This window comes from Pogona vitticeps, chromosome 3, assembly GCF_051106095.1.
Source record: "Pogona vitticeps strain Pit_001003342236 chromosome 3, PviZW2.1, whole genome shotgun sequence".
Lineage (NCBI taxonomy): Eukaryota > Metazoa > Chordata > Lepidosauria > Squamata > Agamidae > Pogona > Pogona vitticeps.
The window spans coordinates 239,979,734-239,993,444 of NC_135785.1; the positions used below are offsets into that span (position 1 = coordinate 239,979,734).

Sequence of the window (13,711 nt, forward strand, 5' to 3'; positions counted from 1 at the left end):
AGAAAACCTGACAGCCAAAACATTCATGTTTAATAAACTGCTTACTCTTTTGAAGGGAAAAAGATTGTGACTTTTCCTTATTGTGGAAGAATCAAAGGGTCAAAAAGTCACCCTGTATGAATACTGGTCCTCTTCCTTGCTGCTTTTCTTACAATAATACTCTAGTGAGAAGGACATTCATCCAATTGTAACTAAGAGACAGAGACTGTGTTGTCTGCCAAAGAGACGGCAGCAAAGGTACACTTCAAACCATGGACTGAAAAGGCATCAAAAGTACTGTACTATTAGAAAGAACATTAAAGAGAAAATGTACAGGGGTATGGGAAAAATCAGAAGTAAGTTTCCATTCTTGGGATTTGCTCTAATCTTGCTGACACCACCAAATTATGCAGAATATAGCAACTGTAATTAAATGTGGGTCTAATGGAATCTAAAGGTGAGTGTTCTGCTTTCATAGAAGATATGATTCCACCTAACTCTCTGTGGTATATCAGCAGGGGGTGGGGTACATGATTCCTGTTTTGATACAGCATGGGACACTATCAGCCTGTTCCCATAACTGAATGTCACTGATGAAGAATTCAGAACATAAATTCTATAAACCAGCACTTTGCACAGACACCAAGTTACTGGCCTCTCAATGGCAGAGTGGGGATCAAACCAGCCTTGCTCCACTCTTGAGTCCTTCTGATCACCATATCAGATACCTAAAGTACTTGCTAAAGTACCTAAAGTACTTTGAGTAGGCAAAAGTATATCACAAATGATAAATCACAGAAACTGATGAGGTACTGTAAGAACCATAATGAACATAAATGGTAAGGGGTGTATGAAGTGGTGGCCGTGCATCAAAGCCCAATTGCCCCTGCCATTTTGCTTGAACAAGGACTTCCTATCTCATGGCAAATTTTTTTACCATGATTTCCACTGAAGTAGTGATCTGACCTGTGTCTACACTCTACACTCTACAGCATCCCCTTCGCATCAGGATGAGGATGCAGCAAAGTTTTAACCTGCTGTTGTAGTGTTTGTGCCTCCTTCTGTTACACCCTGTGATACCTACTGTCAATTTTTTTTCTATTCTGCAAATGCCTACTAGCAGCTACGTCTCCACTGGCTTGGCTTGACATATAGAACCATATTCTACACCAACAGGCGTGTGCACCCTACTCTGTCTGGTATACCATTTGCACCTTGTGTGTGGGAGAAGGAATGGAATGAATGATAGTACTTCAACATTTACATCATCACCATATGCACATTTAGTGAATAACTGGGGAGGTAATGTCATGAACAATGTAAAATAGCTAGCAATCTGGTTGCCATCTGCAAAAGCAGCAGAGGAATGTATCCCCTAATACCAGTGCAACTTTTGCCTGAACAAAATAAACAGCATTAACAGGAATTCTATAGATGGACAACTGAACAAGTCATTTGATAAAGGAGATTTCAGAGAGATCAGTTAAACATTTTGAAGAGTTGTAGCATTCATAGAAAATTTTATTTGTCATTTAAAAGATGTCATGTCAAGTCATCAAAAACAAAGGTTCAACAGCAAATTCCTGGCACATCAACTGCAACAGGTTATTTTACAAGAAGATTCAACCTATTATCTCTATTTTTAAAGTTGTTCCATAGATGTTTTAATGTGCCATCTTCTACAGTTGCCGAATTCAAACAGCTACAGCCCTGAATACAGAATGTATTTCCTGATATTTTTAAATACCCAATGACAAGACAGTTACATTGACACATTTATATTTAAACAAAGAACGTAAGTAGAGATGGACATGAATCAGAGGTTCAGCAAGTCATGCTGGTTCATTTACCGCAGCAACAGGTGTTTGGAAGGTCAGCGCCATGCCCCTTCCAGCAGGTGCCCACTCAGAAACAGCATCCTGGCTTTCCTGCCCTGTCTCCTCCAGGTGCTGCTTTTGAGTGGGTGCAAGTCAGAGTGGGCAGGCCACTGAACCACCAAACACCTGCTGTGGCAGTAAATGAACCAGCACGAACTGCTGAACCGATTGTTTGTGCCCATCTCTAAACAGAAGTCATATACTTCAAGCATTTAAGTCAAGGTAAGTAAGAGACAATTTATCAAAACAAGCATGACTGCCATTTAATATGTTTACTTGAATACACAGCCAAGTAACATTAGAAACAGAAAGTTGGATATTATAATAAACCAAGTTTGTGTTCAACCATTAGATGAGGATCTCCCATTACTTCACTTTGTGCTGGGTCTGGAAAAGAGAAACATTCAGCATTTTAGTAATTCAATGTGACTTTGAACGGAAACATAACATAATGCAAGATGCATTTAATTAAGTGCAGCACAAGACTTATTTACTGCTCCCAACAACTGACAAGGGCGTCACTAATAACCTGTTTATATAAAAGGGATGCCTGGCCATCATTCAACCTACCCAACTCATCTCAAGGGCAACGTGACCCATAACTCTAAATTTGTTTTCAGCACGTGGCTTATATAATCTGGTTATCTTGTTTTGCCACCGCACCCAGCCAAAGTTTATGAGAAGTTCACAAACAAAACAAGAGGGCAATGCCATTGCTGATCCCAGCAACATGGCTGCATAACACTTGCACAGCACACAAGACTGTTCTGGGGAACTGCCTTCTGCAACCCTGAAGCTAGATTTATTTATTAAACTTATATAGTGCCCAACTGGGAAGTGCCCTCAGGATTCATCATAAAACTCCTAAACAAAAAAACAAATCAAAATTATTACAGCTGATATCAGCATTAAAATATTAAAATGCTAGTGATCAGTTTATTTTTTTTTAAAAAAGAAGAAATTAAAGACTGCATGCCTACTGTACAGATTGTAGGCATCTGAAGAGTAAAGACATTTGTCACTACAAAAAGGGCTCTACCTTTAGTAGCCACTTTGGGTAGCAGCTTCTGTGAATGATCTTAATAAACAGAAAGGAAGATACGGGAGAAAGTGGTAGGCTGTCCATGTCATGCTTAGGGCTTAAAAGTTCAGCAACAACACTTAATCGTTGCATGGACTTGTTAGAAACCAGTGCAGCTAATGCAACACTGGTTGACATGTTTAAAACAACCAGTCACAGTAAGCAGCATTGTTGCTGCATCAGCTGAAGCTTTCAGATCATCTTCAAAGATACTGAAATAATTCAGCCAGTAAATGGATGATTAGTCTTTTCCTTGCAACTTTAAAATATTTGACTTCTCCCCAATTTTTGGAAAATTCTTACCATTCAGAATATCTTCAAAACCAATGCAGTCAGAGTTTCCTTTCAAGATATCCAGTGACAGGTTAGAGCTATGCAGAAAAGGAAGACGCTGGACCTAGACGACAGCACAAGAAGTCAGGAAATTCTGACTTAATCCACCTATATATATAGGAGTTTTATGCACACCATAGACTGCCAGAATGACAAATAAATTGTCTTTAATCAAGTCAATCACCTCTCACTAGAAACGAAAATGACTCAACTCAAACTTACTTACAAGAATCACTAAAAAGAAAAACAATGCTGGGAAAAGTTTAAAGCAGCAGGAGAACAGGAAGACTGAACATAAAATGAACTGATGCATTAAAGATGTTCTTGGACTGTAACTCCCAGAAATCCTGGCCAGCACAGTAAGTGGTGATGCTTCTGGGAACTGTAGTCCAAGAACATCTGGGGACCCCCATTTGAGAACCACTGCTTTAAAGAACAACATGACCTTTAGTTTTAAAAACTTGAGCAGGCTGTTCTGTGAGTTCCAGGACCAAAGTGTATTTGATTTAAATTACACAATTTAAAATTTAAAATTAGATGTTTTTATTTAAATAAAAAAATAATTTTTAAAAACTTAAATCAATTTATGTTAAAAGAAATCATTGACTTTAATCCATTCCATCCAGGACACAGACCCACACATGCAGATCCCTTGGGCATAAGTCTTATGCAGCACAGGGTAGCTTAAGTTTTAAAAAGCTTAAGTTGAAGCAAAGAAAATTTAAGTTGCTCAAAACAGATTAAGAAGCATACCTGTTTCACTGCTTTGAATTCCATCTGCAATTTCAGTGGTGCATGTAGTCCTTGAATGTTTCTCAGGGTAGAAAAATTTATCTTATCTTGGTTTAATGGAAACTACCAAAATGTTAAGAACATGATTATTTTTTTATAACAGTAAGAAAAATACAACTCTGCTTCTTAAAATATTTATACTGGCACACATAAACCAAATTTATTAACTTTAGATCTGGCACCTTTATTTCATCATTTAAGGACAAATACAAAAAACAATGACCTTCCCTATATGGAATTTTTAAGTACCCATTGCCATTCACTACCACAGATTTGGATGGGCTTGGCAAGCCCCGCAAAACATTTGACTCCACCTAGTGGTAAAAGTAAAAGACAGTCAAACCAATGCAATCTCTCTCAAGTCATTTGACATATCTAATGTTTTGTTTGCATGACTGAAAGCTGGCAAACTTACTGAGTGAAATAAAGCAAAAAATTAGTCAATTAAAAAGCCAGCAGACTAAAGCATGACATACCTAGTACTGTGAACAGAGTGTGCCATTCTCTCTTGTTTAAAAGGAACATCAGAGAAGTGTAGCAGTGGTTGACCTTAAGGAAAATAAGTTTTTCTACAGATCCAGGTTCTAGGCATAAGCAGTGTAGGTTGACAATGAAAGTAGCCTGCTACCTTTCTGGCGCCCTCAATTATATTAGGTATGCATGTGTCTTCCATTCTCTGTAAAATACTCTGAACTACTAGGTTGAGAGTGGGGGCCATAAACTGGACCTTGCATCTTCCCAGCTTCAAGGGTCACTCAGCCTTCCATCCTTCCATAATTGGTAAACTGAGTACCCCAACTTGCTGGGGGAGGCAGGGCATGTGTAGCTTACATAATTAAATTATAAATCACTCAGAGAGTTTATGGGGCAGTATATAAGCAGCACACTTTGCTTTTTTAGAGAGCCTAATGGGCAGCAAAACTACTTGGCCTACGACCCCTTGCCACTCCCATAGAAACCTGCTGCTCTTAGCCCTCACCAGGGCTTTCTTCAAAGTTGAATAACAGCAACAGAGGCCTACATGCAGGTATGAAAGTTGCTCTGTAAACTTGTTTTTGGCAGCATCGCCCAAAGTTCTACCTAGGGGAATTCTGAACAAATTCTGGTAGTAGAGGTCTAAAAAATCCAAAAGAACAATCACTAATTGCAGTGCTTGTAGTTGGTGTTTGGGAGAATAAACAGCATTGCTTATTTATTATTTAAAATATTTTACACCACCTTTCTCCATTCAAGGATCCAATGTGGGCTACATCATTAAAAAAGATAGCTAAAACAATGAATTATTCAGATATTAAAACATAATTAAATAAACATGTTTAAAATGTTAAATAAAAGCATTTCTAAAAACTAAACACCTCAGTTTTAAAACCCGTTAGCCAGTTACTAAGGGAAAGCCTTCCTGAAGAGAAAGATCTTCACCTGTAAGGAGTGTAAGCTCTGTACTTACATTTTTCTCTGATAGTTCCAAAGGATGAACAGGAAAAAGTTCACTCTTCACATTTCCAAAACTATAAATACAAACAAACAGAATCAGGCCGTGGAACATTACGTCATTAATTTAATGACATTTCTACTTCTACATTTAAAAAAAATGCAAAAAGAAATGAATTTTTTTATAACACACTCCATTAGTTCACCTACACAGTATATAATTGTTTTGAATCATATTCCAGGAAGTGATGAAGTTAGTTTGTTTCTCAATAAGATCATCTACTCTTTTTATATATACATATTCCCTTGATCTACGTTTCTAATGTTTCAGAGCTTTTGGCTTTATCTGCACTGACAATTCTTAGCTCCTTTAAGTTTTGTTTGTTTGTCTGTTTATTTATTCATCCATTTGAGTTGTATGCTGCCCGCACTCTGCAAGAGTCTCTAGCCAGCTTCCAACATCAATTAAAAGAAACTTATTCTTATTCTTAAAGACAACACACAGCCATATAATAAACACCATAACAGAGATGATACAGGGCAGCTTCTTTGAAATTAAGCAATAATATGCAATAAACAATTAAGAGTTCATTTTGAGAATACGCATTGTCGGATGCTACATATTTTTGGATATTCTGGATGTAACAGAATCATGGATGTTAACACAAGGAACTATTGGAAAAAGCAGAATATGGAAGGCTTTCAAATGCTGCAGTATGCTAAGCATTTCTGATTTATTGCACCATATGAAATATTTCTTAACCTCTGATTGTGACCACCAAAACAGCAGACAAGACCCAACAATCATAAAACACGTAAAATGCAGAAAATGAAAATACTTCAGTTACATTATTAGAAACAAAAAAGTAGAGGCTACTACTTCTTATTAATGAGGGTAAAATGAGTGCAAAAGGGGGAAAATTGCCTGAAGAACCAGGGAGACTGGTTTATGCAACACAACATCATTGTTTACAAGTACCATAATCAAGCTCAAAATAGTCATGATGACATCCAACTTCAGTCAGGAAAGGAATAAGAGGGAAAAGGACACTATCCCTGAAGGACAGCTTGCCCATGCACCAGCCTTTCCTCTACCTCAGTGGTTCCCAAATTTGGGTAACCCAGGTATTTTTGGATTGCAATTCTCAGAAGCCTTCACCAGCAGCTGATATTAATAACTGTGTTAATTGATATTACTGGTCATTCCATCATGTTGATTTGCTAGCTGGTAGATGGTGTGTTTTATGCTGTCAAGTCATAAGAAACTTATAGAGACCCTAATAGGGCTTTTAAGGTAAGTGAGATATTTATACCAGTCTTACTCCCCCAGGGAGTTTGCATTGTCACAAGGAGATTCAAACCCTATTCTCCAGGATCATAATCTACCACTCTATCCACTACACCTGGATAGACTACCTCAGTCTTTTCCAAACTGGTACCCTTCAGATGTGTTAAGATTACAATCCTCATCATCCCCAGACAATGCTTGTTTATTGCCATTTCAAGAGGAACTCAAGAGTTAATTCGTTCTTAATATATTTTTTAAATCGCAAATCCATGATGATGGGAACAGTCCCAAAGCTTACAAGCAAAAGTGCTGTGTGTGTCCAATGCTACCACCACTAGCTAGGCAAAAAACCATCGTAAACTCATGAGGCAATGTCTATAAAAATAATTCTGCCAGCAGCTAATGGGGGGAGGGAACAGAATAGGCCAAACGTAGTTCAGCTTGTTCTCACTATATGGAAATGTGAACACTTGCACGCTCCGTTCATTCTACGAGGCAGGGTGCTGAGAAACTATAACTCTGTCTCCTGCTACAGGAAGGAAGACAAAGAACTTTCCACTTAGTTCAAGAGGTTGAATTGGCTCCTATGCTTCAAGCAAGCAGGAAGCACTCTGGAGACTGACACAAACCCTTGGAGGGACCCAGGTTTTAGTATTCAATTTAAGAGAAGTGCACAGTCCACAACACTGGATTCTCTCCCTTTTGAAATCCCAGATGCAAAGATGCTGGACCAGAAAGGTCCATTTCCCTGCCCCATGCCATCCAAGCTCAGTGTTGCTGAACTGTAATTCCTGTCATCCCTTATTGCTGATTATGCTGGTTAGGGGTGATATAAGATGCAGTCCAACAGTACCTAGAGGACTACGCATTGTTTGCTCCTGATCTAAGACAGATGGAAGGAAATAGTGGAGATGGTTTGGTCAGGGCTGTTTGCCCCTAAATCCAATATAAGCATCAGTTATACTGCAGATATACTTATGCTGCCTGCCTAAACATCAGATATCCAAGACAGGTAACATTGTGGCAGAATGGCTGGGGCGGCGCTACCTCGTCCAAGTAATTATTGGGCCAGCTATCCTAATACCATCTCCACCAGTTAGGCAGAAGGAAAATAACATTTCAAAAAGAAAGAACCAAGTAGCATTTCAAATTTTTACCCCAAATATTTACAGAGAAAACTCAATGCCAAAATAATAATAATAATAATTTTTAAAGGAGACAGAAGAGTTAGTCCATTGAAGTAAAAGCAATAAAGGAAAAACAACAAAGAATTCGGTGGCACCTTTAAGAGGAAGGAATTTTATTCAGTACAGTATTAGCTTTTGCAGACTAGAGTTATCTTCTTCAGATGCATGGAGTATAGCCTCAGTAGACAGACATTTATACAATGGTGGGGAGGATAAAAGACGGAAGCCTAAATGGAAAAACAAAAGGTCCAGTATGCCAACGGCCAATCTTGAAAGTTTTTGCTAAATAAAACTTGTTAATCTTGGAGGTGCTACAGGTATTTAGGATGTTCACAGTTATATTTATATAGATTTATATTGCTTACCCTCTATGTATCAAACCATGGCTTTCATATGCCCCACTCACTGAAAAATCAGGAACTGGAACACTGTCCTTCAGCTGGGATCCAAGCCCTCTGGTATTCTGAAACAGAGAAAGTTATTATTAGAAGTACACAACCTGGAGTGATGTCAACCTGAAAAATTAAGTGGGCTGATAAAGTTACATACTGTGCACTGAGTCCTCAGGCTTTCCAACAACTTCATCTTAAAAAACCAATGGCTACTCAAAATTGAGCTTTTAATAACTAACTGATTGTGAAGTGAAAAGGTGCTTAGAAATTAAAATAATGTATATCTCTCACAGGAGTGCTATGTCACCTCTTAAAGATACTACACATATTTGTGTTCATATGCTTAACAGTGACATTTTGGTCTTGAAGTTAATTTCCAAATAATATTAAATAGATCAAATCAAGCTTAAATTATCACTCTGGGGGCAAAAATGTTGAAATTGAGGCTGTCCTATTTCGGACACATCATGAGAAGACAGGATTCTCTGGAAAAGAGAATAGTGGGAGAGGCTGAAAGTAGCAGGAAAAGAGGAAGACCTAATATGAGATGGACTGACTTCTGAAAGGAACCCACAGACTTGAGTTTGCAAGAGCTGAGCAGGGCTTTGAGACTGCTCATAGAGTCGCCATAAGGTGGAGGTGACTTGACAGTACATAACAACAATGGGGATTAATTTAGGTTATAAGAACACATTCAAGCTGTGATTGCTCTCATTTATTCTGTTTTCCATAAGCAGAAAAAAGATAAAGCTCAGTCTGTCTATAAATGGCTCACATATAGTGATCGAATGTACCATTTATTAGAAGTTGCAGTAGTCAATGGATTTATACCCTACAACACAACTTCTCAAGTGTCTTGCTGCCCCAGGTCTTGAAGTGTTATCATATGGTTAAGTGATTGCTTTGTAACTTATGCTATACAGTAATCCTTTTCTTTTACCATTGAAAAACTGTTACAACCAACATCTCTCCAGAAAGTCTACCACAGCAAGTCTTAGTTTTACTCACTAGCATTTATTTTGTTCTCAATTAATGCATCTTAGAATATGAACCACAATACTTAGTATTGTTAGTGAGAATACAAGGACTTTCCTGAATTCCTCTGAGGCCTGTCAATCACACCTCTTCATTCCTGCAAATGGAGTAGACACTCCTAAAAAAAACAGATAGGCCCACAAGGCGACATGTCAGCAACAAATACTTTTTAAAAATGTGGGGATTCCCCATAAACTGATGTGAGGCATGAGAACGCCATACAGCAGCACCAATGTACCCTGACAAATGCCTTTGAGGGCTACTTCTATCTCAGTTTGGGCTCATGATTCTATATGCCAGTCAAGCAACAGTAGCCAGCATCCAATCCCAAGCATCCCCAAAACTAGTTTTGGAGAACATGGAAACCCTCTCAACTCTTACAGGGTATATGGAAGGAGAAAAGAGAGAGACAATTACACCAACAGAAAATACGACTTACTAATACAGTATTACATCTTTGGCAGGCAGAAAGCAACTTAAAAGTGCTATGAGAAACTTTTCAATTTCCAACCCCATATAAAAGAGAAAAATTAAGACTTTTAAGTTTAGCCTTCAGTTCTCCAACTGTCCACTCCATTTCAAAAAGCTGGCTAAGGCAAACCCCAATTAAAATGTTATTTTAAAGATAAGCCAATAAGCTGAATAAAGTAGCAGAGAATGAGGCCCACAAACTATCACAGATAGTTTCAGAACATGATTTGTCCTATGTGCTTAGATGTCCAATTATTTTTTCCAGGAAAGGCATAAAATCCATAGACATGTTTGGAATATGCAGTTCTGAACAGTTGTTTACTATAAATAACAACACAATAGAGGAATAACACAAAAAGTGGCTGGGGATACAGAACAGACTAATTCATTAGCAACACAAGATGATGTAATATAGGCTACGGATAGGACACTTCACTCAAAGTCAGGATTCTAATAAATATAGGCAGCATTTCTATTTCCTTTCCCACCACCAGCTCGTCTTGTTTATTTAACTTACACATTGTGTCTCTTACAACCAGTCTGTGTAGCTTTTTTTGAAACACATACTATTCTGACTGGAATCTCCAGGCACTTCCTTTACACAAATACACACCTCCAGTTTGCAAATATTTGGAGTGAATAAATTTAAAGTGAGTTGAATTATTACAGCACAGGGTCTGAAACTGGATAGATTAAGTAAATACAAGATCGAAAAGCAGGAAATCCCTTCGACAGTGACACTGACACAACTGTGCTATTGCTTCCCTGTGGAGGCAAGATGTTTGTAGAGCACAAAGTGGTGGCAAAACGTTTTGGGCTCATGCGCCCAAACTGGGGGAAAAAACCAAAAAAACAGCGGGCGGCATGCCGCAGCGGCGGCGGAAGCGGAAGTGGCAGCGGAAGAGAGAATCCTGGCACAGAGGTGCCTCGAGCCCCCACTCTGGATCTGCTTCCAGCACCAGCTGCTCCAGATCCACCTGCCGAAGCACCAGCACCACAGCTGCAGCCACCTTCTCAGGTTTGGCTGCGGGGGGGGGGGGATAGTGATCTGGCGACTTATGGCTTGCGTGCTGGCAGAAAGGGCTCCGCGTGCCAGTTGTGGCACACGTGCCAAAGGTTCGCCATCGCTGTTGTAGAATAAATCTGACAACATTCTTGGGAATGGCCAGTAGACAGAGACCCAGGAGCAGTGACAGATGGATGTCAGGCCTTGAGGCAAAGGAAATAGATTTTGCTGTCATAGGGTGTATTTTCATTTTACACCATCTGCAAAGTTATGATACAATTACAGGATGGAAATAATCACAAAGCGCATTCTGCCTGTCTCGCTTTCTCCATCAATCTGCCAAGTCCTTTTAGCTACTACTGCATACTGTGTATTTGTCAGGCTTTCTATTCAGTAAATCCAAGCCATGCTATTACACAGAACTGTGTATAAGATTGTAGCTTTTATCAACCCACAGAGGATTCTTTTTCCTCTTCTTCTTGTGCTTCCCCGCCTGGTTGTTACATATCACTGTTCCTTGTTTTAAAGGTCTCATGTTTGCTATGTTCCTCTTACATCCTGCTGGTACTGGCAGAATCAAGGTGCACACAGGTGGAACCTGGGTATAAATAACTACCAAAGGACTGCTTACGGAGCGGATAATTTTTCTTCTTTGGTTGCTTCTTTACTGTAGCTTTAAGAAAAGGCCAATACCTAGAAATTTTGCTAGTGGAAAATACTTTTCTATCACATATTTCCATGCTAAGAAAAGCCACATAGAAATTTAACATTCATGCACTTAGATGACAAGTTTCATCAACTATGTTACTTGCATATAAAGAGCACAAGTATTCCCTGCTAAAATTGCACTTCTAGCCAGAAGTGTAATCGAATTTACACATGAAGCCCAGCTAAAGTTAAGATAACTTCAGAAATTTATTAATTTACATATTTTATATATTTATTATATTTAATATATTTATTAATATGTTATTTTCCCCCCATGAAAGGTTCCCAATCTCGGGTCCCCAGATATTCCTGAACTAAAACTCCCAGAAGCCTTCAGCACTAGCTGTAGTCCAAGAACATCTGAGGACCCAAGGCTGGGAACCACTGCTATAGGGGATCCAAAACAACTCACAATTAAAACCATAATTGCAGTTTTAAACAATACTCTAAAACTCTCTATTAAAAATAATTAAAGACTTGTGAATAAAAACATTTAGATACCATTTAAAAAAATCTCTAAAATTCAATAAATACCGCATTCCTGAGACTACCTCCCACTTACTGCTTAAAAAACCTGTTTTAAAAAAACAACACTATTTTAACATTTTATCACTATTAGCAGCAGCCGATTAAGTCTTTATTACTTAGTTTTGGCAACATGGTATGACCATGAAAGACCAGAAAGAGCAACATCGAGTCTGTCAGTTCTGAGGACGTGTTCAGACGGCCTTTTTTTAAATCGAAGAACCCTCTGCGGGAAAGGAGGCCGTCTGAACGCGTCCTGTAAGGAAATACAGTACCAGAGGAAAACTTTTGTTTCTGCCGACGCGAAAAGGAAATTAAAGGAGGAAAAAGAAGAACCCCCCGTTGTGCGAGGCGTGCGTCCGGCATGACTAGGAGGAGAAACGAAGAGCAGAAAATGCTCTAATTTCCAGAGCGAAAATGAAAGCGGGGGGAAAAAAGGCGAGCGACCCCCTCCACCGCTGACGCCAGCGGGGCTTCCCTTCGCTCCCTCCTGTGGCCCCAGCTCGCCTAACGGCCCTTTTCTGTAGCCCTCCGGCGCGCGCTTTCTCTAACAGACTCCCCCCACGTCCCCCGCCCCACCCCCTCGATTGCTGCTCCACGCCGCGCCGCTTACCATCTTTTGCACAGTCACCCGCAAACCCTTCCTTCCGTCAGCGCTCCCGGACGCCAGAGGCCGGTGACGTAAAACACCTCAGCCCCAAACGCGACACGAGAATCTCGCGCGAGCGGGATGGGGAAGGCGCGAGGAGAGGGGGAGGGAGGGGGGAGGAGCTGCGGAGTCGCGGCCGTTCCTCAAAGGAGGAGGCGGACGGTTTGCGTCGCGCGCTCTGGGAGGCTTGAGGAGATTCGGAGCCTTCTTTGGCGTCTCACGCCCATGACTTGCTTTTTGCGCTTCCGACTTCTGAATCAGTGGCCTCCAAACATCATGTTAAAAAATGAAATTATATAAAAATATCCTGTCTTTAACAGTCCAGCTAAAGCCTTGCAACCTATGGCTTCCACAAGAGTGCTGGGAAGCCAACAGCCTGTTAATTGCAGATAAATGCTTCACGTACTGTATTTTATTTATTTATTGTATTTATTTATTGTATATCTAGTCATTTCGACCACTCTAGGTGGCTTACAACATAAGGATAACAAGTTCTAAAAAAATTTATAACAATTAATTAATTAAATGATTCTATAAGATGGGAAAAATAAAAATAAATCAAATAAAGAGGGAATAAAAGGAAAGAGGACAGGAATTAACTGGAAGGGAAGGCCTGCCTATACATCCATGTTTTTAGTTGGTTCTTAAAAGATACAGATACTGTATCTGAGCAGACAAGGATGTACACGGCCAATGTAGCTCGAAACCAGTCATATATGCATTTCTGTGAAGAATGCCAAAATGTGATTTAAAAGAAAAGCCTATATGGACGATTGAGGAAACATAAAATTGAGAGTAAAAAGTGACAAGTAGGATCAGAATTCTAAAAGGTGGCAAATAGGATCAGCATCTTAAATGCAACTTTTTAGCGCTATCATGTGGAGACAAACTTACTACAATAATTAGTAGATTAGAGAAACAAAAAAGGGGGTTATGAGCTGCCTTCCATAGGATCAT

The 13,711-nt window shown here is 39.4% G+C and overlaps 1 protein-coding gene across 2 annotated transcripts; it reads right to left on the minus strand.

Annotated features, from left to right (window-relative positions):
- Nucleotides 1–1,479: 1,479 nt before the first annotated feature.
- On the minus strand, nt 1,480–12,852 carry POMP (proteasome maturation protein). Of its 2 annotated transcripts, XM_072993749.2 has the most exons (7): nt 12,719–12,794; nt 9,369–9,513; nt 8,334–8,431; nt 5,510–5,570; nt 4,024–4,125; nt 3,241–3,334; nt 1,480–2,243 (listed from the first exon to the last, which is right to left on the minus strand). In XM_072993749.2, the coding sequence occupies exons 2-7, from the start codon at nt 9,372–9,374 to the stop codon at nt 2,176–2,178; spliced, it is 429 nt and encodes a 142-aa protein (XP_072849850.1). In that variant the 5' UTR covers nt 9,375–9,513; nt 12,719–12,794; the 3' UTR covers nt 1,480–2,175. The 2 variants fall into 2 exon arrangements, with proteins under 2 accessions (XP_072849850.1, XP_072849851.1); XM_072993750.2 differs by lacking the exon at nt 9,369–9,513 and having other exon boundaries at nt 12,719–12,852.
- Nucleotides 12,853–13,711: the final 859 nt, after the last annotated feature.

Bases quoted from the DNA above. Each gene is read 5' to 3' on its own strand.
- POMP (XM_072993749.2), bottom strand. The intron at 5,571-8,333 runs GTAAGCAATATA...TTGTATTTATAG, and splicing joins CATGGTTTGATACATAGAGG to TTTTGGAAATGTGAAGAGTG. The intron at 2,244-3,240 runs GTAAGAATTTTC...TCTCTTTTCCAG, and splicing joins TTTTGAAGATATTCTGAATG to ACCCAGCACAAAGTGAAGTA.